The 23,430-nt window shown below is 43.9% G+C and overlaps 1 protein-coding gene across 1 annotated transcript in view; it reads left to right on the top strand.

The window, feature by feature from the left end:
- The window catches only part of HIBADH (3-hydroxyisobutyrate dehydrogenase), a 245,004-nt gene that overhangs the window by 41,264 nt on the left and 180,310 nt on the right, over positions 1–23,430 (top strand). The window contains exons 3-4 of the mRNA XM_082257736.1: positions 17,476–17,585; positions 19,099–19,220. Coding sequence (XP_082113862.1) covers positions 17,476–17,585; positions 19,099–19,220 — 232 coding nt within the window. The remainder of the gene's footprint in view (positions 1–17,475; positions 17,586–19,098; positions 19,221–23,430) is intronic.

The following is a 23,430-nucleotide window of genomic DNA, read 5'->3' as shown; positions in this document are numbered from 1 at the left end:
CAATTTTTCAGTTTTTTTATTTGTTAAAGTTTGAAATATTCAATAAATTTCGTTCCACTTTATGATTGTGTCCCACTTGTTGTTGATTCTTCACAAAAAATTACAGTTTTATATCTTTGTTTGAAGCCTGAAATGTGGCAAAAGGTTGCAAAGTTCAAGGGGGCAGAATACTTTTCGCAAGGCACTGTATGTGGAGTGGCCCCAGTGAGGATGGCTGAAGCCACTACCCTTCCTTTGGGCATCCTCCCTCCCCTCCGCTGCCCTGGGCGGTCGGCTCCACTGGGCAGCCACAAAAATTTAGGCCGTGGCTTGCGGCCGAGTCAACCTCCGTTGGGGAGGCGGCCCCAGGGAGCCTGGCTGGGATGAGTGTGCTTGTGGCTCGGCCTCCACACAAATTGAGGCCGCTCCTTGCGGCCTACTAGGCCATGCAGCCAGCTTGGCACCTCCCTTGGAAGGGGTGCTGTGGGGGGCGGTTTAATTTTTGATGGCAACCATGCCGCCATTATTGTGGGGGGCACCTGCCCCTTTTAGCGCTGCAGGACCATCAGGATACCCTACCTGTGTGTCCGCGTCACGGCGGACGGCCCCCCTTTAAGAGGGCTATTTCCTATTGTGCGGCCCTCTATGGAGGGGCTTGGGAGGGCGATGCCCTTTGTTTTTTGCGGTGTCCAGTAGGTGGTTCATTCATGGACCCTGGGATGGTGTCCCCTTTGTGGGATTGCAGTCGGCGGCCCTCCCCTGATTGTTCTATTTTTTTCCGGGTGACCTCCACAGCCTCATCTGTCAGATCCTGAATCTGTTGCAGATGCGAGTTACCCTACTGGTTCTACGTCCACGCACCCTGTGTGCTCAGACAGTGAAGATGTTTCCTCTGATCCTCTAGCCATGCTTGAAAAGGCACTGGTGGATGCACTGATTGTATTAGAGCGTGAAATTTTAACCATGGCGGAGATGCTGCGTCGGAAGCACCGGTCCCTTTGGCACCACAGGTCCTCCACTGTGGCGGGGGTGTTCCCCTTTCCCACTTAACTTGGACAGCATTGTCACATAACAGTGGGGTTGTCCAAAACCCACTCTTGTGGTCCCTAAGCATTTTCCTATGTGGTATCCTTAAGATTCCCTGCTTAAAAAGTGGATGGTCTGACCTGTAGTGAACTCGCTGGTTTCCACGTTAAATGACTATGCACTACCTTTAATTCCAGTTGAGTCTTTGGCCTTTAAAGATCCTGCTGATAGAGTGGAGGCTCTGGCCCGCCATATGTTTCACTATGGCTGGTTAGGCTTCAGCCGGTATTTTACTATTGCCCTAGTGTCGCAAACTCTGACGTGTGGCTAAGCTTTTATGCTGGGACCTGGAGGGGAAATCGCTTCCCCCTGCCTTTGCGGAGCTGGCGGATCAGTTGATCCAGGGGCTACACTGGTCCTTCGGCGTCTTCTTTGGCTGACAATGCTGGTCTGCGGACCAGACTTCTAAGAAGGCCTTATCTGATCTCCCCTTTGTGGGGGGATCGCCTGTTTGGAGCTTCCTTTTGATGACATCTTTAAGGGTCTCATGGGTAGGGGGGGGGGGGGGTGGAGTATTCTGCCCCAGGCTACAGAGGGCAAGGAGCCCCGTCATAGACGTGGGCCATTCTTCTCAGCTCAGAAGAGGCCTTTTTTCGTCCCTCAAGGGATAAAAGTCCTTCAGGGCCTCCCCCGGAGGTTCCAAGAGGACCTGGTCTGGCAAGCCACAAGGGGCTCTTCAGACCTGCGGGCAAGGCTTTCTCTGCATGAAGGGGTGCTCCCACCTGTATCTGGGGTGGGGGAGAACGTCTTCTGTGATTTCCGGATCCGTGGACCTCTCTGGTACAGGTCAAGTGGGTCCACAAAGTCATTCGGTCCGGCTACAAGATCGAGTTTGTCTTTTCCTTCGGAAAGGTTCTTCCCTTCAAACCTGCACTTGTCCCCAGATCGCTTACGGGGTCACTTTGGGGCAGCAGTGCAAGACTTGTTACTTCATGGGGTGATTGTCCTGGTTACGGTTTCGGAATGTTTTCAGGGGTTTTAATCAAACCTGTGTACAGTTCCCTGGAAGGAAGGCAAGGCATGTGCAATTCTGGACCTTAAGGCGCTAAACTGCTTTGTGCTGGTACATAAGTTCTGAATGGAGTCCATTCGCACGGTAGTGGCATCCCTACATCTGGGGATTTTCTAGCTTCTGTCGACATCAAGGACGCCTACCTTCACATTCCAATATGCGCCGGTCACCAGCGCTTCCTCCACTTTGCCGTGGGCGAGGAGCATTATCAGTTTGTGGCGTTTTTTTTTTTTTTTTACCTTTTTTTTGGTCTTTCCTTCGCTCCTCAGGTCTTCACAAAGTGTTGGCTCCTGTGCTAACAATGTTGCGTCAGCGGGGGATCACGGGTACTGAGGTCTTCCACTGCTCTGATGGACACCTTTGGAGATTACTCTGCGATCTCTGAGGGCATTTGGTTGGATTCTGAACCTTCAGAAGTCTGCTCTGGTTCCGTCCACAAAACTAGACTATCTGGGTGGATTCAGCCTCAGTTGCTTCCTGTGGAAAAACTCCAGAAATTGCAAGAGGCAATTCAGCTTCTGTTGTCCAGCAGATGGTCATCCCTCTGGGCTTGCATGCGGGTGCTGGGCCTGATGGTGTCTACCTTTTTTTGAGGCGGTTCCGTTTTGCACAGTTCCACACCAGATCACTACAAATAGAGATTCTGGTGAAATGGACAAGAATCCACAGTCTCTAGCGGTGGCTTCTTTCTCCGGTACTTCGACAGGGAACAACCCCCCCCCAATTGCTCTGCATTCCCTGGATGTGGTTCGGGCAATCGGGGTACCTGGCAGCTACCCTTGATGTGGTTCGGCCAATCGGGGTGTTCCTGGCAGCTACGGAGTCTTTTAGGAAGTCAGACTCACTATTTGTACTCAGTTGGACCTGGAAAAGGGTTGGCCGTTTCTGCTGCGACCATTTCTAGATGTATCAGACAGTGATTCAGGCCTGTTCAGTTAGGGGTCAGGTTCCTCCTTTCCCTGTTAATGCACACTCTACTGAGGCGCTTAGTGCCTCCTGGGGCTTCCGTCATCAGGCATCAGTGATGTAGGTTTGCAAGGCGGCCATCTGGTCGTCTGTGCACACTTTTACAAAGTTTTATAAAGTGGATGTGTTGGCATCTGCGGATGCTTCTTTTGGCCACACGTTTTTGCAGGCTTCTGTTTAGAGGACCTGGTCCTCTTTTGAGGGTGTATTGTTTTTTCAGGTGAGCTCCATGTTACCTGGTGGGCTATGGTTAGCCTTGGGAATTTTTTCTGCTGTCTTCCCACCCCCATTATGTTTAACACTGCTTTAGGATGTCCCAATGGTAAAGAACAATTAGGAGCTGTGCCCGTCAGTGAACGAAAGGGGAAAACGTGATTTTTGACTTGCCTTAAAATTCATTTTTCTGACGTTCATTGACGGACACAGCACAGCACCCACCCCTCTGTGGAGTTGGCTTTCTTCTAAAACTGCTTGTAACAAAACTGAGTGCATATAGCGGAGTTTGGGTGTATACCCCCTGGGACTGCCCATATGCATATGCATTTTTTCCTGCCTAGTGTCCTACTCCTGTAGGGGGCAGTATAACCCAATGGTTAAGAAGAATCAGGAGCTTTGTCGGTCAAACTTTAGAGAAATGGATTTTATGGTAAGTCAAAAATACAATTTTTATTGGACATCAAAAATACGAAAGACCAGATAAGTCAGCCACCACAGAGAGGGGGACCCCAAACAGCCCCTGTCTGGATCTCACCCAAGCAACACTCCCACCTAGAGGACCTGCTCCCCACTCCAATATCCCAAATGGTGCCCTATCTCCTAAACTCCCCTAACAAACCCACTCCTCCCCTCCACCAGCTGGTGGAAACCTCCATTATATAAGGCACTCTAATAAGGAGGGCAATATTTCCTAAAAACCTGGCCAGGCTAAAAATGAAAAAATAAGCAGACTGTTGGTAAAGATCTAATTCCGGCATCCTTACCTCCAGCCTGTAATTAGACAGTGAAGAACCAGCTGGACCCTAATGAGCCCATTCCTCTGCTCGCTTTTCTCCTAGTACCAAGTCTGAAGTAAATACAGTAAACCCCCCTCCATCGGGGGGGGTTACGTGCCGGACCCACCCGCGAAAAGTGAAAATCCGCAAAATAGAAAGACCCTATTTAAATACACCCTAGGCATGTTTTTATAACTTTCACTGTACTTTTTAAAGAATTTTAAGGTCTTTAAACACACTTTTTAAACACATAAAAGATACTGAGACAGAGAGCAATGGAAAACACAAAAATATTTAATTAACAATGATTTAATTAGGTAAAATAATTATAGGTCTTACAGTAAAAAAACGCAATCTACTGGGACCTCAAAAACTGAACCGCAATCTAACGGGGGTTTACTGTATATGTTTATCAGTTAAAAAAAAAAAAAATAATAATTTTTTTTTAAATATAATATAGATAGATAAAAAAAAATATATATCTATCTCATTTTTCTGCCTGTATTCAACTTTAAAGTTTTTCTAGAAGCATTACCCTAAAAAGAGCTCCTGCCATATTGAAGTGTGTAGTGATTTTCTTGTTCTTTGTGATAGAACCACAGAGCTTTCCAATAAAATCAATGGCATGAGATTTCTTTTGCCCCAAGGTTTAGAATGGATAGTGTTCCAGGAAATGCTTTATTTTAAGCTATGCTGAGATGAGGCAGAATAGAGTGGGGAAAAAAAGGTTTTTCAAATGCCAGTGTTAAAAGAAATGATATGGCTTAAAAATATAAATTTTAATAAATATAATTTTCTTTTAAAAAAAGAAATATTTTAAATATAATAAATAAATATATATGATAACCCTATTGTGCTTTACTGACACCTGTCTTTAAAAAAAAAAAAAAAGTGTTATTTGCTTATGATGTAACCCATCTCAAAAATAGGTCCTGGAAATTTTATTGCAGGTCTCCACCTGCTTATTGGGGCCATCTGCCCCATAAGTCTGGAACACGGTGGATGTATTCCAACAGACCTAATTAGCAAGTAAAGATCTCTCTTTCACTGGGCGTTGTGGTGGTAGACAGCAATGTTCCTTTTCAGTCCAGGCAGAAAGGAACTCCCTGCTGAGCTTTTGAAGGGTACTAGGCATTCTTGTTACTGTGGACCGTGACTTCTACTCAGTTACTTACTTGGCATAAAAGTGTGAAGGCATTGCCATCCTTTCCCCACAATAAAGTGCTTTCCAGGACTCTCTTTTTACAAGTGCATACCTATTTTATGATGGAGTGCCTATGCTTTTTCTTTTTTTCTTTGCACGTTGCAAGGATTTAAAGCCGTATAATTTCCTGTAATTTCATGTTAGATCATCAGTATTTATAAACTGTCTACTTTAAACTCATGATGTATTATAACGCGACATCCTTTTTTTTTTTTTTTTTTTTTCCCCCAAATAATTTTTCAGTATTGCTATATTAAAAAATAAAAAATAAAAGAATTTTATTTTAATATTTTAGAATATCTTTTAAGCTGAACTTGGCAATGATAGGAAAGAAAATTTAGTCCAGTTATGTGTTCTATATGTGTTCTATAAATACCAAATGATTTCCCGATATTGGTCATCTCTATGCAATGTACCTCCATATGGAATAGGTCTGATAGTGGCTTCATGTTTCCCCTCTCTTCTCAGAGATGGTGGTCAGTAGGAAAAATAAATGGGTGGGAAAAAAAATTGAAAGAGCCTTTTTCTACTCTATCTGAAATAAACAAATTTGATTGTTCTTTTTAATTAAATCTTACATGTGTTCTCTTCAGGAGGTACATTCCTTGCTACTGCCTCACACCCTGTGAGCAGCCAGAAAGTCATACTATTAAATCAGTCAAACAGTCCCAGTAAGTGGTTACTGAGGTAGGGGAGACTGAGGAAATGCTTTCCTCCTGGCTGCAGCAGACTGATGACCACTTTTATTTCAAGATGCCCCTCCCTGGGCAAAGCTTACTTGAGTTGCTAAGTGCATTTAGTGTTTGGCTGCAGGGAGAAGCTCTTCCTTCTATAGGAAATAGAAGATGCAAGGAAACCATGAGCTGTTCGCTCTACTAATGTCCAGCCATAAGTACAATATTTGTTTGAAGTCAACTAACAATCTGAAGTGACTCTAGCACTTTGAAAAAAGGGTTCACCCCCATCTTTCACCGGGTCTGCCTCCCCCCCCCCCCTCAATTTTGAAGTGTTTCAGTTTGCAGTGCCCATCACACAGCACACTGAGGCTTGCAGCTGGCAGGGACTCACAGCTGTGCAGTATCTCCCCTAACTGATGGGCGGGGGTGTGGCTGAACTCTCCCTCCTACACACTCACATGTGCCTGCTCTGGCTGATCAAGCAGCTGAAACTGGGAAGGAGGTGGAGCAGAAATTGCAGCTTGGGAGTCGTCCATCCATACTCAATGTGTGCTGCTTCAACCCTTACACTTCACACAACTGTAGAACTGCTCTCACTGTATACTGCCCCCCCCCCCCGGCTGGCTGTCCTCCCGGCATGCTGCCCCCCCCCCCCCGGCTGGCTGTCCTCCCGACACGCTGCCCCCCCCCCCCCGGCTGGCTGTCCCCCCGGCACGCTGCCCACCTCGGCGGGCTGTCCCCCCGGCACGCTGCCCCCCCGGCACGCTGTCCTCCCGACACGCTGCCCCCCCGGCTGGCTGCCCTCCCCGCACGCTGCCCACCTCGGCGGGCTATCCTCCCGTCACGCTGTCCTCCCGGCACGCTGCCCCCCCCTGGCGGGCTATCCTCCCGGCACGCTGCCCCCCCCCCCCCCGGCGGCCCCCTCCCCGACGGGCTATCCTCCCGGCACGCTGCCCCCCCTGGCTGGCTGCCCCCCTGGCTGGCTGCCCTCCCGGCACGCTGCCCCTGGCTGGCTGGACTTGCCGACATTTTGATGTTCAAAAAATAAAGTGTTTTTTACATTGATAAGTGCCTATTTATTAAAATATTTAGTACATTTTTAAATGTTTGTTTACATATATTCATAAAAGTGTGTGTGTGTGTGTGTGTGTGTGTTTATGCACTGTGCAAAATTATTAGACAAGTTGTATTTTTGAGGATTCATTTTATTATTGAATAACTACAGTGCCCTCGGTCAATCCAAAATGGTAATAAACCTCAAACCTGAATATTTAAAGTAAAAGTGAGGTTTTGGCTTTAGTTTTTAGGAGAATATTTACGTGTGCACAATTATCGGGCAACTATTAGTGTGCATAATTATTATGCACCTAAATGAAAAACGAAAATGTTCCCATGGAAACTTGTTTGTTTTCATCTGTTAAAGAGGAAGTAAACTCTTCCCCCTTTTGTTTTCTTCCCTGCAAAATTATGTGACGCTTACCTCCAAATGAAGCCCTTGTCGTCCCCGTTGCCGGCTGCATCCATCTTCTGCCGTCTTCCTTCCTGGTCTGCGGACTCCGGCTATGTTACTGGCCGGGAGCCATGTGACGTCACTCCCGCGCGTGAGCCGCCGATCACGGCACAGGGCTCTGAAGAAACGGCACGGGCGGCCGTTTCTTCAGAGCGCATGCGCTGATGACGTCATTGGCGGCATGAAATGTAAATATCTCCTAAACGGTGCACGTTTTTAGGAGATATTTACAGTACCTATAGGTAAGCCTTTATTAAAGGCTTACCTATAGGTAAAAGTTATCAGAGTGGGTTTACAATCACTTTATTATAAACAAACTCCTCAAAATTTACAAATAAACATTTCTGACAAAAAAAAAAATCAGTGGCCAATATGATCACCCTTCTTTACAATAACAGTCATAAGCCTTCCATTCATTGAGTCTGTCAGTTTCTTGATCTGATGACGATCAACTTTTTGTGCAGCAGCAACCACAGCTTCCCAGACACTGTTCAGAGAGGTGTATGGTTTTCTTTCACTGTAACTCTCCCTTTTAGGAAGGGCCCATAAGTTCTCAATAGGGTTTAGGTCAGGTGAGGAAGGTGGCCATGTCAATATTCTTTCATGTTTAAGGCCTTTACTGGCTAGCCACACAGTGGAGTACTTCAATGCATGGGATGGAGCATTGTGCTGCATAAATTTCATGGTCTTCTTGAAAGATGCAGACTTTTTCCTGTACCACGGCTTGAAGAAAGTGTCTTCTAAAAACTGGCAGTAGGTTTGGGAGTTGATTTTGAGTCCATCTTCTATCCGAAAAGGTCCAACTAGCTCATCTTTAATAATACCAGCCCATACTAGTACCCCATCTTCACCTTTCTGTCGTCTGAGGGGAAGTGGAGCTCTGTGTCCATTACTGATCCAGCCACAGGCCCATCCATCCATCTGGTCTGTCAAGAGTCTCTCTCATCTCATCGTTCATAAAACCTTTGAGAAATCTGTCTTCAGATATTTCTTGGCCCAGTCTTGACGTTTCATCTTATGTGTCTTGTTCAGTGGTGGTCAGGTTTCAGCCGCCTTACCTTGGCGCGTGTCTGAGCACTGAACTCCTTGTACTTCTGGGAACAACAGGTAGGTTGCAGTTCTGGAATATGACAGCACTGGAGGATAATGGTTTCCTGGTAGCTTCACATTTGGTTCTTCTTAAATCTTTGGCAGGTAATTTGCATCTTTTTTTTTTTTTTTTTTCTCAACATGTTTCTGGTGACCCTGTTAACTATTTTCAACAAAACCTTTTGGTTCTGTGCTCATGACCCAATATCTTAGCAAATTCAAGAGTGCTGCATCAATCTGAAAGTCAGTTAAATCTCTTTTTTAGCTCCTTTTGTTGCGGAGAAGAACCTGCCTAATTATGCACTCCTTGATATAGGGTGTTTGACCTTCTTAGGCCACACCCTCCCTCATTACACAAGTACACATCACCTGATATGCTTAAATCCAATAAGCATTTAAGTTTATATAGCTTGGAGTTGGACAATATGCATAAAACAATGATTTGGTCAAAATATACTCTTGGCTCTCTAGCCTAGGGGTGCACACCCTAATGCAATAGGCTGCACACACCAATAATCACAACATAAGGAAAATGTATGAAAAATCTTAGTAATGATTTACTAAGACTGTTCCTTTGCGAAAAAGCTAAACCTATAATAAAGATAAAATGTTTGTTTCTTAGAAACCAGTCAGATCCCAACTATCGTTTTCTAGGGCATAGTACAAAATTACATTAACGTTCATTCTGTCAACAGAAACCAACACCTTTCTTTTCAGGCACGTTTTATATGTCTGGCTTGTATAGTGTTGGCAACAAGGGAATCTGATCATTAATAGTGAACTCATCGGGTGCATTTTTATAAATATATATTCCCTTTTGCTGTGAGTTGGTTGTTTTTTTTTTTTTTTAAATGTATTTATTTAGATTTTTAATAACTATGAGTTTCCACAACATGAAGGTGTATTTTCCCCCACTAACCTAAAATGTGTATAGGTTGCATAGATTACAAGAATGTGAAATATTTGATTGTCTGTGCGGCCTTGTAAAATAACATTGTACATGCATGTTTTCTTTTACTGCACGTATCGGTTTCCCATAGCTCTCTAGCTGTGACTGGTGTTTGCCGCAGGGCTTGCGCTACTCTTGACATCTGCTTGTGATGTGTTGTTGTATTAGGTCTACTGGACATTAAAGCGGAACTTTTTTCCCATAACCAACTTGATAAAAAAATGTTCTTTAGCAAGGACCATACATTCCACATTTAATAATTATGCTACCAAAATTAGTGTGTGCTGTAAATTGTCTTCAGCATTGCTCCTGTTTCTTGCTGGAGGTTGCCATTTTACTGAAGCCCAGAGCCCCTGAAAATGATAAAGTGGAACTAAAACCTATTGATTTTATAGGTTTAAAAAAACTTTCCTGAACGCTGGAACTGCTAACTGTCACATTTGCTTGTGTCCTCAACCAAACTTTCAAGCCATCAAATGGCTCATGTCATAACTGATCACATGTGCAGCACCATGGCAGTTGCAGATCAGACAGAAACAGCTTCCTTGGCTGTAAAGGATAGGAGGGTTTAATTCTGCTTTAAGGGCCCTTTCACACGGGCTTTCCAATCGGGTCCATCTGTCAGTTTTTTAGGCGGACCTGATAGGAGGCTCCATGTACCTCTATGGAGCAGTGGATATCAGCGGTGACATGTCCACTAACACCCGTTGCTATCCGATCCTATCCTGTCCATGAAATCCAGATGGATGGAAACACTATTTTCCATCTGTCTGGAGGATCAGATAGGATTAGATGAAAACGGACAGGCGGTCCGTTTTCATCTGATGTCCCCATAGAGCAGAGTCGGGATCTGACAAGTCTGTCTCAGCACAGAGAGCGGAGACGGACCTGTCACCCGCCTGCTCTGCGGGGATCGGCGGACCGATCCTCGGTGAGCAAAACTGAGTCCGCCGGGCAAAAAGCCCATGTGAAAGGACACTAATGCTGTTAGCAGGTCGGCCTCTACAAACTGAGCAGTGTCTAAAAATAGAGAGCAACCGAGCATGTGCAGAACAGGGTGAGACCATGTATTACTGGATTTTAAAACCACATAGACACTTGTAGGTGTTCTTTTACATAGCTATACTTACAAAAGGGGCCAGCCTAAAGTGATCTAGCAGGACTTAATTTTCTGACTAAAGTTCCACTTTATGTTAAAGTTCCACTTTATGTAGGTTTTAGATTAGTGATCCGTTAAGAGAGGAATTGTCATTTCAGAATGTCATTTTTTTTTTCTGTTCAGAATGATTGTGGACATGTTTTCCCAGTGTACAGGTTTGGCAGTGCTTTGGTGTGAACTGCCCACATAGACAGCAGTTGTATTTGTTGTGTTCTTGTGCTGCGTTTAATGTAGCTTAAAGCAGTTCCTTAGTCTGAACAAAAATACTGTAGCTGCTGGCTTTTAACCACTTAAGCCCCGGAAGATTTTACCCCCATTCCGACCAGGGGGTATTTTGCGATTCGGCACTGCGTGACTTTAACGGACAATTGCGCGGTCGTGCGACGCTGTACCTAAACGAATTTGGCGTCCTTTTTTTCTCATAAACAGAGCTTTCTTTTGGTGGTATTTGATCACCTGTGCGATTTTTTTTGATCACGCGCTATAAACAAAAAAAGAGCGTCAATTTTGCAAAAATAGCAATATTTTTCACATTTTTTTTTATATGAAATTCCCCCAAAAAAATGTAAAAATCAAAATTTAACATTTTCGGCCAATTTGTTTTATGCTACCTATGTTTGGTAAAAAAATCGCAAAAAGCGTATTTTGGTTTGCGCAAAAGTTATCGCGTTTACTAACAAAGGAAAAGATTTTTGTCATTTTTGTTGTTTTTTTTTTAACGCGTAATGGCGGCGATCTGCGATTTTTTTTTTTTTTTTTTTTTTTTTTTTTTTTTTTGCGGTACTGCGACATTGCGGCGGACAGATCGGACCCTTGACTGACATTTTTGACACTTTTGGGGTTACCAGTGACATTTCTACAGTAATCAGTGCTATATATATGCACTGTTACTGTAAAAATACACTGGTAGTGAAGGGGTTAACTTTATTTGGGAGGGAGGGGCTGTGTGTGTCCCTAGGGGCGTGCTTTCTACTGTGATTGGCTGTGGCTTGAGCTGTAAGGACACTGATCAACGGATCTACATAGTAGATCCATGTGATCAGTGTCTTTACAGCGAGGAGAATGACAGGTCGCTTGTTTACACAAGCTGCCTGACATGCTCCCTCTCCCCCGCCGATCGCCGAGTGGCCGGCGGACATCGGGTCCGCTGGTCACACGCGCGGGGGGGGGGGGTCCGTGACCACGCGGGAGCAGGAGCGCGCCTCCGGCGGCGCGCGCTCGCTCCCTAGACCCTCACAAGCAAGCAACGTAGCCCTACGTTAGTTTGCCTGTGAGGGGCTGACCGCCGATGTAGATAGTCGTGCGGCGGTCGGCAAGTGGTTAATAGGACACTTGCAGTACATCCGGAAAGTCTTCAACGCTTCACTTTTTACAAATTTTGTTTAAGGAGATGTACAGCCATAGCTTGTTTTTGTTTAGCTGTACATCTCATATGTTTAGCTGTACATCTCATATGGATCAAAGGAGTGCAGTTTCTTCTGCACTTCTTTGACCCACTTTCAGCAGAGAGTAGGCTGAAGTCCACTGTCTACTGACTTCTGTGACATCAGCAGAGGCACTGCGTCATTGCGACAATGGAAGTCGAGATCCACCAGGTGCCTGGACCGACATCTGGCTCAGCCTCTCAGCGAGCCGCTGAGAACCTGAGCCGGCCGTTCCCAGCCCTTCCACAGCCCAGCACTCAAGGAGGGGGCAGAGCAGAAAGCGGCTTCTCCAGGAGCTGTGAGAACCGAGCGATCGGCGGTGTTTGATTGCTTGGTTCTCACGGTAGAGGCGCTGGGGGACAGATGCAGAATCGGACTGATGCTGCATCCACCCAGGTAAGTTTAAAAAAAAAAAAAAGTTTTACAGCCTTAGAGTCCTTTCACATGGGCGTTCTGCCCGGTGGACTCCGTTTTTTGCTCGGCGAATCGATCCCCGCTGAGCAGATGAATGACGGCTCTATCTCTGCTTACTTTGCTGAGACGGAGCTGTCAGATCTCCGCTTTCCTCTATGGGAGATCGGATAAAAGATTGCCACCTGTCCGTTTTCATCAGATCTGATCCTCCGGACAGATGGAAAATAGGGTTTTCATCCGTCTTGGAATTCACGGACCACATCGGATCAGAGAGCAGCTGGTGTCAGCGGAGATGTCACCGCTGACATCCGCTGCCCCCATAGAGGTACATGGAGCATCCAATCAGGTCTGCCTGAAAAACTGACAGGCGAACCTGACTGGAAAGCCCGTGTGAAAGGAGCCTTATTTCAAAATTGATTAAATTCAGTATTTTCTTCAAAATTCTACAAACAATACCCCATATTGACAATGTGAAAGAAGTTTGTTTGAAATCTTTTCAAATGTAAAAAAACGAAAAAAATCCCATGTACAGAAGTATTCACAGCCTGTGGTCAATACTTTGTTGCAGCACCTTTGGCACCAATTACAGCCTCAAATCTTTTGGAGAATGATGCTACAAGCTTGGCAAACACTTTTTTTTGGGCAGTTTCTCCCATTCTTCTTCTTTGCAGGAACTCTCAAGCTCCATCAGGTTGGATGGGGAGCGTCAGTGCACAGCCATTTTCAGATCTCTCCAGAGATATTTAGTCAAGTTATTCTGGGCTCTTGCTGGGCCACTTAAGGACATTTTACAGAGTTGTCCCGTAGCCACTCCTTTATCTTGGCTGTGTGCTTAATCGTCCTGTTAGGATATGAACCTACGCCCCAGTCTGAGGTCCAGAACGCTCTGGAGCAGGTTTTCATCAAGGATGTCTCTGTACATTGCTGCATTCATCTTTTCCTTCACCCTGACTAGTCTCCCAGTTCCTGCCGCTGAAAAACATCCCCACAGCATGATGCTGCCACCACCATTCTTCACTGTAGGGATGGTATTGGCCAGGTGATGAGCGGTGTCTGATTTCCTCCAGACATGACCCTTACCATTTAGGCCAAAGAGTTCAATCTTCGTTTCATCAGACCAGAGAAATTTGTTCTTATGGTCTGAGAGTCCTTCAGGTGCCTTTTGGCAAACTCCAGGCAGGCTGTCATGTGCCTTTTTACTGAGGAGTGGCTTCTGTCAGGCCTAATTGGTGCAGTGCTGGAAGGTTCTCCTCTCTTTCTAGAAAAGCTGGAGCTTTGTCAGAGTGACCATCGGGTTCTTGGTCACCTCCCTGTCTAAGACCCTTCCCCCTCCGATCGCTCAGTTTGGCCAGGTGGCTCATTCTAGGAAGAGTCCTGGTGGTTCCAAATTTATTCCATTTTTAGATGATGGAGGCTGCTGTGCTCATTGGGACCTTCAATGCTGCAGAACTTTTCTGTACCCTTCCCCAGATCTGTGCATCAATACAATCCTGTATCGGAGGTCTACAGACAATTCCTTGAACTTCATGGTTTGTTTTGTGCTCTGATATGCACTGTTAACTGTGAGACCTTATATAGACAGAAGCGTACCTTTCCAAATCATGTCAAGTCTAATGAATATACCACAGGTGGACTCCATTCAAGTTGTAGAAACATCTCAAGGATGATCAGTGGAAACCGGACGCACCTGAGCTCAATTTTGAGTGTCATGGCAAAGGCTGTGAATACATATGTACATGTGATATTTTTTATTTTTTTTTATTTATTTATTTTTTTTTCACGTGGGTTTTTTTTTTTTTATACATTTTGCATGGATCTTAACTGCTTGCCGACCGCCGCAAGTAGATTTACTGCGGCGGTCAGCCCCTGCCAGGCAGAGTGACGTTAATTAACGTCACTAGCCTGGGAGGGTCTGGGGAGCGAGCGCGCGCCCGCGGAGGCGCGCTCCCGCACCCCCCCGCGCGTGTGACCAGCGGACCCGATGTCCGCCGGCCACTCGGCGATCGTCGGGGGAAGAGGGAGAATGTCAGGCAGCTTGTGTAAACAAGCTGCCTGTCATTATCCTCGCTGTAAAGACACTGATTACACGGATCTAGTATGTAGATCCGTTGATCAGTGTCCTTACAGCTAGAGCCACAGCCAATCACAGTAAGAATCACGCCCCTAGGGACACACACAGCCCCTCCCTCCCAAATAAAGTTAACCCCTTCACTGCCAGTGTATTTTTACAGTAACAGTGCATATGTATAGCACTGATTACTGTAGAAATGTCACTGGTAACCCCAAAAGTGTCAAAAATGTCAGTCAAGGGTCCGATCTGTCCGCCGCAATGTCGCAGTACCGCAAAAAAAATCGCAGATCGCCGTCATTACGCGTTAAAAAAAAAAAACAACAAAAATGACAAAAATCTTTCCCTTTGTTAGTAAACGCGATAACTTTTGCGCAAACCAATCAAAATACGCTTTTTGCGATTTTTTTTTTTTTTTTTTTTTTTTACCAAACATAGGTAGGATAAAACAAATTGGCCAAAAATGTTAAAAAATTTTGATTTTTACATTTTTTTTTGGGGAATTTCATATAAAAAAATGTGAAAAATATTGCTATTTTTGCAAAATTGTCGCTCTTTTTTTGTTTATAGCGCGTGATCAAAAAATCGCACAGGTGATCAAATACCACCAAAAGAAAGCTCTGTTTGTGGGAAAAAAAGGACGTCAAATTCGTTTAGGTACAGCGTCGCACGACCGCGCAATTGTCCGTTAAAGTCACGCAGTGCCGAATCGCAAAATACCCCCTGGTCTTTTAGCAGGAAAATCCTCCGGGGCTTAAAGCGGAGTTCCAGCCATTTACTCACCTGTCCAACGGTCCAGCGATGCGGCCGCCGGAAGCCTCGATCCTCTCCCACGGCGCCGGCATCACTGCTGTGGGCACCCGGCTGTTACAGTTTGCGGCTTCACAGCCGGGTGCCCACTGCGCATGCGCGAGTCGCGCTGCGCGCCGTGATTGGCCGGCAATCTTCTGGGACCTCTGACATGTCCCAGAAGATTGCAGGGAGGGAGGGGGAGAGGAGAACTTCCGCTCAGGGCGCCGCGGCGCTCCGAGCGGAAGTGGGAGCGGGTACCTGTCAAAACTAGGTACCCGCTCCCCCCCCCCCCCCCCCCAAAAAATGACATGCCAAATGTGGCATGTCGGGGGGTCAGGACTCCCTAAAGCGGAAGTTCCACTTTTGGGTGGAACTCCGCTTTAAGTGGTTAAACAAACTTCATTCATGTTTGTAGAGTTTTGAAGAAAATAAGGGACTAAATCTATTTTGAAATAAGGCTGTAACATAAAAAGTGTGGAAAAAGTGAAGCAATGTGAATACTTTCCGGATGCACAGTCCTTACCAGAGTCCGCACTTCGCATATCTTCAGGTTCAGGTGCCAGCATGTTTACTTTGGGAAGTCGGCTGTGACTGCAGCTTTACAGCTAGCTTCCCACTGCGCAAACGCAAGTCGCTCTATGCTTTGTGGATAGTCCTGCAGCTTTCTGGGACCTGTGACCTGTCCCAGAAGACTGCAGGGGAGGGGGATTCATTTCCACTCAAATCGCTGTGGCAATCTGACTGGAAGTGGGAGCAGGTACCTGCCAAAACCAAGTATACCCACCACCCCTCCAAAAAAAAATCAAGTGCCAAAAATTAGAGGAACTGGGTGAAATTCCACTTTAACATATTGGGTGTAAACAAAGCCTTATTACGCACGCTTGAGGCTGGATTCACACCATATCCATTGCATGTAGCTTGCAATAGTGTGCATTAAATGCACTTCAGGTGATGTATGGTGTGTTTGTGTATGTGGTGTGTTTTTTTTTTTTTTTTTTTTTTTTTGCATAAGCATTTTTTGATAAGCATTTTTTAACGCACTCCAGTGTTGAGCAGTTTTTATGTTCATAGCATGAGCAAAAATAAATTGGGGGGAATTTACTAAAATCGAAGCATACAGAATGTAGAGCTGCTGTGCATAGCAACCAATCAACGTCTTGCTCCAGGTTGTTTACCTTAGCTTTAAAAGTAAAAGAAGCTACTGTGGATTTATATTGTTGTCCGTTTTTTGAAAACCCTAGGAATGAAATGGAAACTTGAAGGGTGAAGAAAATAGCTGTGCTAAATCACAGAGAAATGGAAACCTTGGGAAAATATTAAAAATTTTAAAATTGGGTACAATAACTTCCATAAATCTATTTAAACGGTGTATTCATCTGTTTGCCTGGAGTTCAGCTTTATATGAACAAAGGCTCCATTCACACCCAAAGTGGCATGACAAGCCACAGCCCATGTATTTTAATAGAAGCCGTTCAAATCTTTGTAACTTAAAGCTGCAGCAATATTAAAATTGAATGCCATAGACTGCAATGTAAACTCTCAGAAGTTGCATAAAAATGACGCCTTACCGTTGTGCTACAGTCAAGGCCCAAGTCGCACCTATTCAAAGTTGCAATTGAAATAGCACTACTGTGGAGTTGCACAAGTGTGAATAGAGTCTTAGTACAGAAGTATGAAATCGTATTGGCTGCTCCTGGTAACTGCATTTTCTACATACTGAAAGCTTTATCCTTCCTTTACTTACATGATTGATTGTGGACGTGTACATTTATTCACAAGGCAGTGCATTTTTCTATTTCATATGAGATTATCAATGTGTGTATGTCTGCAGTGTGAGCATGAAAAAGTACGTTTATCCATTTGACCATGCATCATTCTACTCCCAATTCATTTTACATATTATCAGGGCCGTCTTTAAGACAGGACAAAAGGGGCAGCTGCCCCGGGCCCAGTCATTGTTGTGTGGCCCAAGGCAGCTTCCCCTTGAGATTGCACTTCCTGCAAATAGTTGATAAGTGGATTCGGGAGGGCCCATTAAAATGTTTGCCCAGGGTCCAATCAGTATTAAAGACAGCCCTGCATATTATTATACATTTGTGAAACCAGAAGAAAGAAATTATAGATTTACATTTATTTATTTATTTTTCCCTCTAGATTGTAGAATCGCCATCTGACGTTGCTGATAAGGCTGACAGAATTATCACTATGTTGCCATCAAGTTTGAATGCCATTGATGCCTACACAGGTCCAAATGGAATTTTGAAGTAGGTATTTATGCGGCTGATTTGACTAAGCCATTTGTATGTGCAAAATATTGACACTGCTCCAATGTTGGCTGAGCCATTCAAATACGTCTGACTAACTATGCAAATGTCAGCTGCTTAGCTCTTATGTTTCATGCTATGTCATAGGAAACAGTGCGTCAGGGCTGGAAATGGGAAACCCAGAATTTTTATTTTTTTGGGTATTAAGCAATTTTAGGGTAAGTCTTTTTCATTCTATTGGTTTTATGGAGAATCCTACTTTTTGCAGCATTCTTCTGTAGAGCAGGGGGCAGTCCCCTTGAACCTACAGGAAGTGGGATGAAGAATGGGTACTAGAAATTCAATGCTGCCCTGTGCACCCTGCCATATTTTGTTAAGCAGTCATAGCAAGGTATGGCAAGGAGTACAGAGGGAGGTGTTCTGTAGTGCTAATATTCTGTCTGTCCTAGACCGGTAACTCCACTTTTCTAAAGCTACAATACAGTAAGTGAGTGTCACTTTTGGAAAGGAAGTGTGTTACTGGCCAGATGACCAGGTGAACATAGAGAAAAAATAAGCAGCCACTACATCGAAGGACTGGAAAAATGTAACATCTTCACGTTTTTTTTTTTTTTTTTTTGGGGATTTTAAAAGAGAAGTATGGATTTCCAGAAATCAAAAAATTATACTCGCCTAGGTGGATGCAGCATCTATCCTATGCTGCATCTGTCTCCCGCTGCCTCTGCACTGAGAGCTAAGCAATCAAACCCTGCTGATTGCTGGATTCTCCCCTCCACTCAGAGAGCGGTGATTGTCAGTCTGTTCTCTGCTCTGCCCCTCCAGCGCTCACTAGAGGGGTGGGTTGTGGAAGGGCCCGGAGCAGCTGGCTCAGTCTACCAACAGCTCGTTAAAAGGCTGAGCCAGCTGGCGGTCCAGGCATCTCGGTGGGTCCCAACTGTAAAGTCAGGATCAATCCAGAGCCTGGACCGGCTGAATAACGTTAGCCGACAGTGCACTTTAGCCCACGATCGGCTGAAAACTGGTCACAGAAGTTCCTGTGATCCAAAGAAGAACTAGGGCCAAAAGATTTGCCCATATTTTTCCTTTTTAAGTTGTTTACTTTTTTAGATATACTTAAGTCAACAGTCATAGGAAATGTTAAAAAAGTTGTGCCTCAGTCATTTTTTGTCTTTATTGACTTTAGAACGTGCTGTACAAGAAGCATAGAGTATTGAATAAAAATAACCTAATTGTTACCATATAACAACAGTCATCAATCAGTGGCGTGTGAGCCCAATGTAGCTTTTGGAGGGCATTACATATGTGTATGTAAACATTTTGCCTTTAAATTTGCTGAACACCTTAATGGCAATGCTCATCTCCATTTCCAATCTTTGGAAACTTTATGAAAACACTGATAACAAAAGTACAGAGCACAGTACAGCAAAGATACCGGTGCTTGTTAAATGGAGGTTGTGCTTCTGGAAAGTTAGACTGTTAAAGAGAATTCTTCTTCTTCTTTTTTTTTTTACAGAAAAGTGAAGAAAGGCTCTTTGTTGATTGACTCAAGTACCATTGACCCAGCAGTGTCAAAAGAACTGGCAAAGGCAGTGGAAAAAATGGGAGCTGTTTTCATGGATGCACCGGTCTCTGGAGGTAAGTCCGCACCATGTGTACTGTATAATACTGTCTACTTTATGTGTTGCATCTTTGGTTTCAGTTGAAGCTTCAAGGGTCACGGTTAAGTACTGTATGTATGTATGTATGTATGTGTATATATATATATATATATATATATATATATATATATATATATATATATATATATATATATTAGTGCTGAAAAATGACAGAACCATTAACAGGCATGGAATGAACTGCTGTAGTTATTGCTCGAAACATGGAGGTGTGCATCAGTATTCCATTCTCAGACCCTGGGCAACAGCTATGGGAAGTGTTGTACCACCCAGGTTTGTGGGGAAAAAAAATGGGAACAGGATGTGTATTTTTTGAAGTGCTGTTTTTAAAATGGTACTTCAGGCAACACACTTGGATGGCTAAAGCGTACGAGTATGACTCAAATCACACACAGTCACTATGTACAGAGTCAATCAGAGTGATTCTGTACCTTGTGTTCATTGTGATAGCTGTAATTGGTTCACAAGCTTCCCTTCCTTTATTGTGAATGTGCTGAATGATTTTAACATAGCAGGAAGGAGTGTTAGCTGATTGAGGGGGAGTGTGTGTGCGCGCGCACGTGTGCGTGACGCAAACTCTCTCTCAATCCTTCCTTGACCAAATAGGCATTTTGAGGAAATTCCTATTTCTAGGTTAGTGAATGTACAGGTGAATCTCATAGATGTAGTATATCATCAAAAAGTTTAATTTATTTCAGTAATTCTATTAAAGTGAAACTTTTATATATTTTATATAGATGTGTTACACACATTGTGTTATATTTCAAACATTTATTTTTATTTTAATTTTGATGATTGTGGCTTACAGCTGGTGAAAACCCAAAATTCAGTATCTCAGAAAATTAGAATAATATATTTGAATAATACATAAGACCCGGTGCCATGTCCTGTTGGAAAATGACATCCGCATCTCCATAAAGCTGGTCAGCAGAGAGAAGCATACTGACTTTGAACTTGATAAAACACAGTGGACCAACAGAAGATGACCTGGCCCCCCAAAGCATCATGGACTGTGGAAAATGTTGCCTTACATTTGGAAATCAAGGTCCTGGACTAGAGGAAGAGTGGAGAGACACTGAATTCAAGTTGCATGAGATTCAATGTGAGGTTTCCACAGTCAGTGATCATTTTGGGAGCCGTGTCATCTGCTGTTGTAGGTCCACTGTGTTTTATAAAGTCCAAAGCAACCCAGATAGCTGCTATAACCCCGGTATTTTTTTACTAAGTGTGCGGTCCTCTTTCACATAAAAGTGGTACCAGCGACGGATTCACCGTGGGATCACTTTTATGGGCGGCAAGAGAGGTGACACCCCCCCACTGCTTCCTGGTAGTTTTCCCTGCTTACCGGAGCCATCGGTGGTGAGGAAAAGGAATCCAGTCCTTTCCCCTCCTAGGCAGGAAGTCGAGTGAGGGCAAGCTGGCTTTGCCACTTTCTATGGCTTTGGAGGACCGGAGCGACATCATACATCGCTTCCTCCCAACGGCCTTAAAGGGCCCATTTTTCTCTTGATGGGGGAAAAATTAATTACTTTTTTTTTTTTTTTCTTTTTAGTGTAGATGTGAGATCTGAGGTCTTTTTGAGAGAGAGCAATAATTCTAGTCCTAGACCTCCTCTGTAACTCTAAACTGGTAACCTGTAGAAATTTTTAAAGCGTCACCTATGGAGATTTGTAGATACCAATGTTTGTCGTCATTCCACGAGTGTGTGCGCAATTTTGAAGCATTACATGTTTGGTATCGATTTACTCAGTGTAACATTAAATTTCACATATAATAGAATAATAGAAAAAAATTGGGCTAACTTTACTGTTTTAGGGCCCTTTCACACAGGCGCTCCGGTATGTCCGCAAATCATCCTATTTTTTTGCGGATGATATACGGACATAATGTATGTCAATGGCATTACGGATGTCAGCGGATGACCATCCGCTGACATCCGATGTTCTTCCTTTCAGTTCTGTTCCGTTTTTTTGGAACAGAACAGAACCCTATTTTTGTTCCGTTGAAAAAACGGAAAGGAAGCAAAATCGGATGTCAGCGGTGTCATCCGCTGACATCCGCAATCCCCATAGACATACATTATGTCCGTATATCATCCGCAAACGGATGGGATGATATGCGGACATACGGAGCGGATGACACAAGTGTCATCCGCTCCGTGAGAGAGAAAAAAAAAGCACCGGAGCGGTCCGCTCCATGCGAAAGAGCCCTTTTTTTTTTTTTTTTTTTTAAATGTAGTGAAATGTATTTTTTCCCCAAAAAAATTGCGTTTGAAAGACCATTGCGCAAATACCGCGTGACAAAAAATATTGTAACGACTGCCATTTTATTCTCCAGAGTCTTTGGTAAAAAAAAAAATATATATATACAATGTTTGGGGGTTCAAAGTAATTTTCTAGCAAAAAAATCCTGATTTTAACTTGTGAACAACAAATGTCAGAAATAGGCCTGGTCCTTAAAGAGGTTGTAAACCCATGAAACTTTTTTTTTTTTTTGCTGCAACCTGAAAGAGAAACCCATAATGAGCCAGTATGCATCGCATACTAGCTCATTATGAAATACTTGCCTAAGAATGAGCCCCCACCGTGCCGCCCGCTCACCTGTATGACGGATGACATGTCCAGTCGTCCGTCTTCCGGGATCGCGGCATCCGACCATCTGATTGGCCGGAGCCGCGGTGACGTCACTCCCGCGCACGCGCGGGAGCCGACGGTCACGGCACGGGGCTCTGAAGAAACGGCACCAGCGGCCGTTCCTTCAGAGTGCATGCGCCAGTGACGTCACTGGCTGCATGTAAGGTAAATATCTCCTAAACGATACATGTTTAGGAGATATTTACAGTACCTATAGGTAAGCCTTATCATAGGCTCACCTATAGGTAAAAGTGTCAGAGGTGGGTTTACTTCCTCTTTAAGTGGTTAAAGACTAAACTTTTTTCTGACACTTGTTGCTTACAAGTTAAAATCTGTATTTTTGCTAGAAAATTACTTAGAACCCCCAAACATTTCATATAATTTTTTTTAGCAGAGACCCTAGAAAATAAAATGGCGATTGTTGCAATCTTATGTTACATTGTATTTGCGCAGAAGTCTTTTAAACGCAGTATTTTTGGGAAAAAATACACTTTCATGAATTTAAAAAAACTAAACCGTAAAGTTAGTCTAATTTTTTTGTATAATGTAAAAAATGTTACGCCGAGAATTGGGAGACTCGTGATTTTTTTTTTTACCAGGCAAAAAAATCGCGATTCTCATTTTTATCCAGAATAATAGTAATAATTATAATAATAGTAGGGGTCTGCGCTATGGACAAACGTGTGAGAAGGTGCTAAATCTGCGTAGAGCTGCTGACTCCCTAATGACTACTACCGAGGTAGTGTATGTTATAATACCTGTAAAGAGAATGGGTATTGGCGCTCCTTTTTGTGCAATATGCTAATGTGATGTATCGCACTCCAAAAATGTGAAAACTAATGTACAAACTATATGGAAAAAAGTGCATGTGCTAAAAAAATATATAACATTCTGGAATATATATGTGTGTATGTGTGTGTGTGTGTGTGTGTGTGTGTGTGTGTGTGTGTGTGTGTGTGTGTGTATATATATATATATATATATATATATATATATATATATAATATATAATCTATCATTTACAATAATTAGTAAAGTGCAGGTGCTAAATACACATGCCCAAACAGTGTAAACATCCAGCTGCATTAAAAAAAAATGTGCGTTAGACGTGTGTTAAACCAAACTGATCAGTCCATTAATTAATCCAAATTTTCCAGCTCTCTTTGCTGGTTGTGTCATTATTATAAACTGCAGTGTTTCTGATTATTGCAATCAAGGTCTCTACTCCTGCACCCTCCTGCTATTGCACTCACCAGACGTCTTTTTATTTTTTCCCTTTAAACAGAGGTAGCCATCTTTTACAGCTACACCTGGCTGTATATCTCAGGCAAACTTTCCTTCCAGTCCCCAGTGGTATCAATAGTACGTGTAAATGGCAAGAGTGAACCCCATAGTGTGAATCTGTGTAAAAGTCTTCATTCAAAGGACATAATAGTGCACTTAAATTTCTTTAAAAAGAAACAATCCGCTTGTGTCAGAAGCAGGTGCACTCCACTGACCTAAACCCGAGGCGACGCAATGACGCTAGACTCCGCT

The sequence above is a fragment of the Pelophylax lessonae genome (genome assembly GCF_965119305.1).
Source record: "Pelophylax lessonae genome assembly, chromosome: 5".
Lineage (NCBI taxonomy): Eukaryota > Metazoa > Chordata > Amphibia > Anura > Ranidae > Pelophylax > Pelophylax lessonae.
The sequence above is the reverse complement of the archived record's forward strand: the minus strand, read 5'-3'. Positions and strand labels throughout refer to the sequence as shown.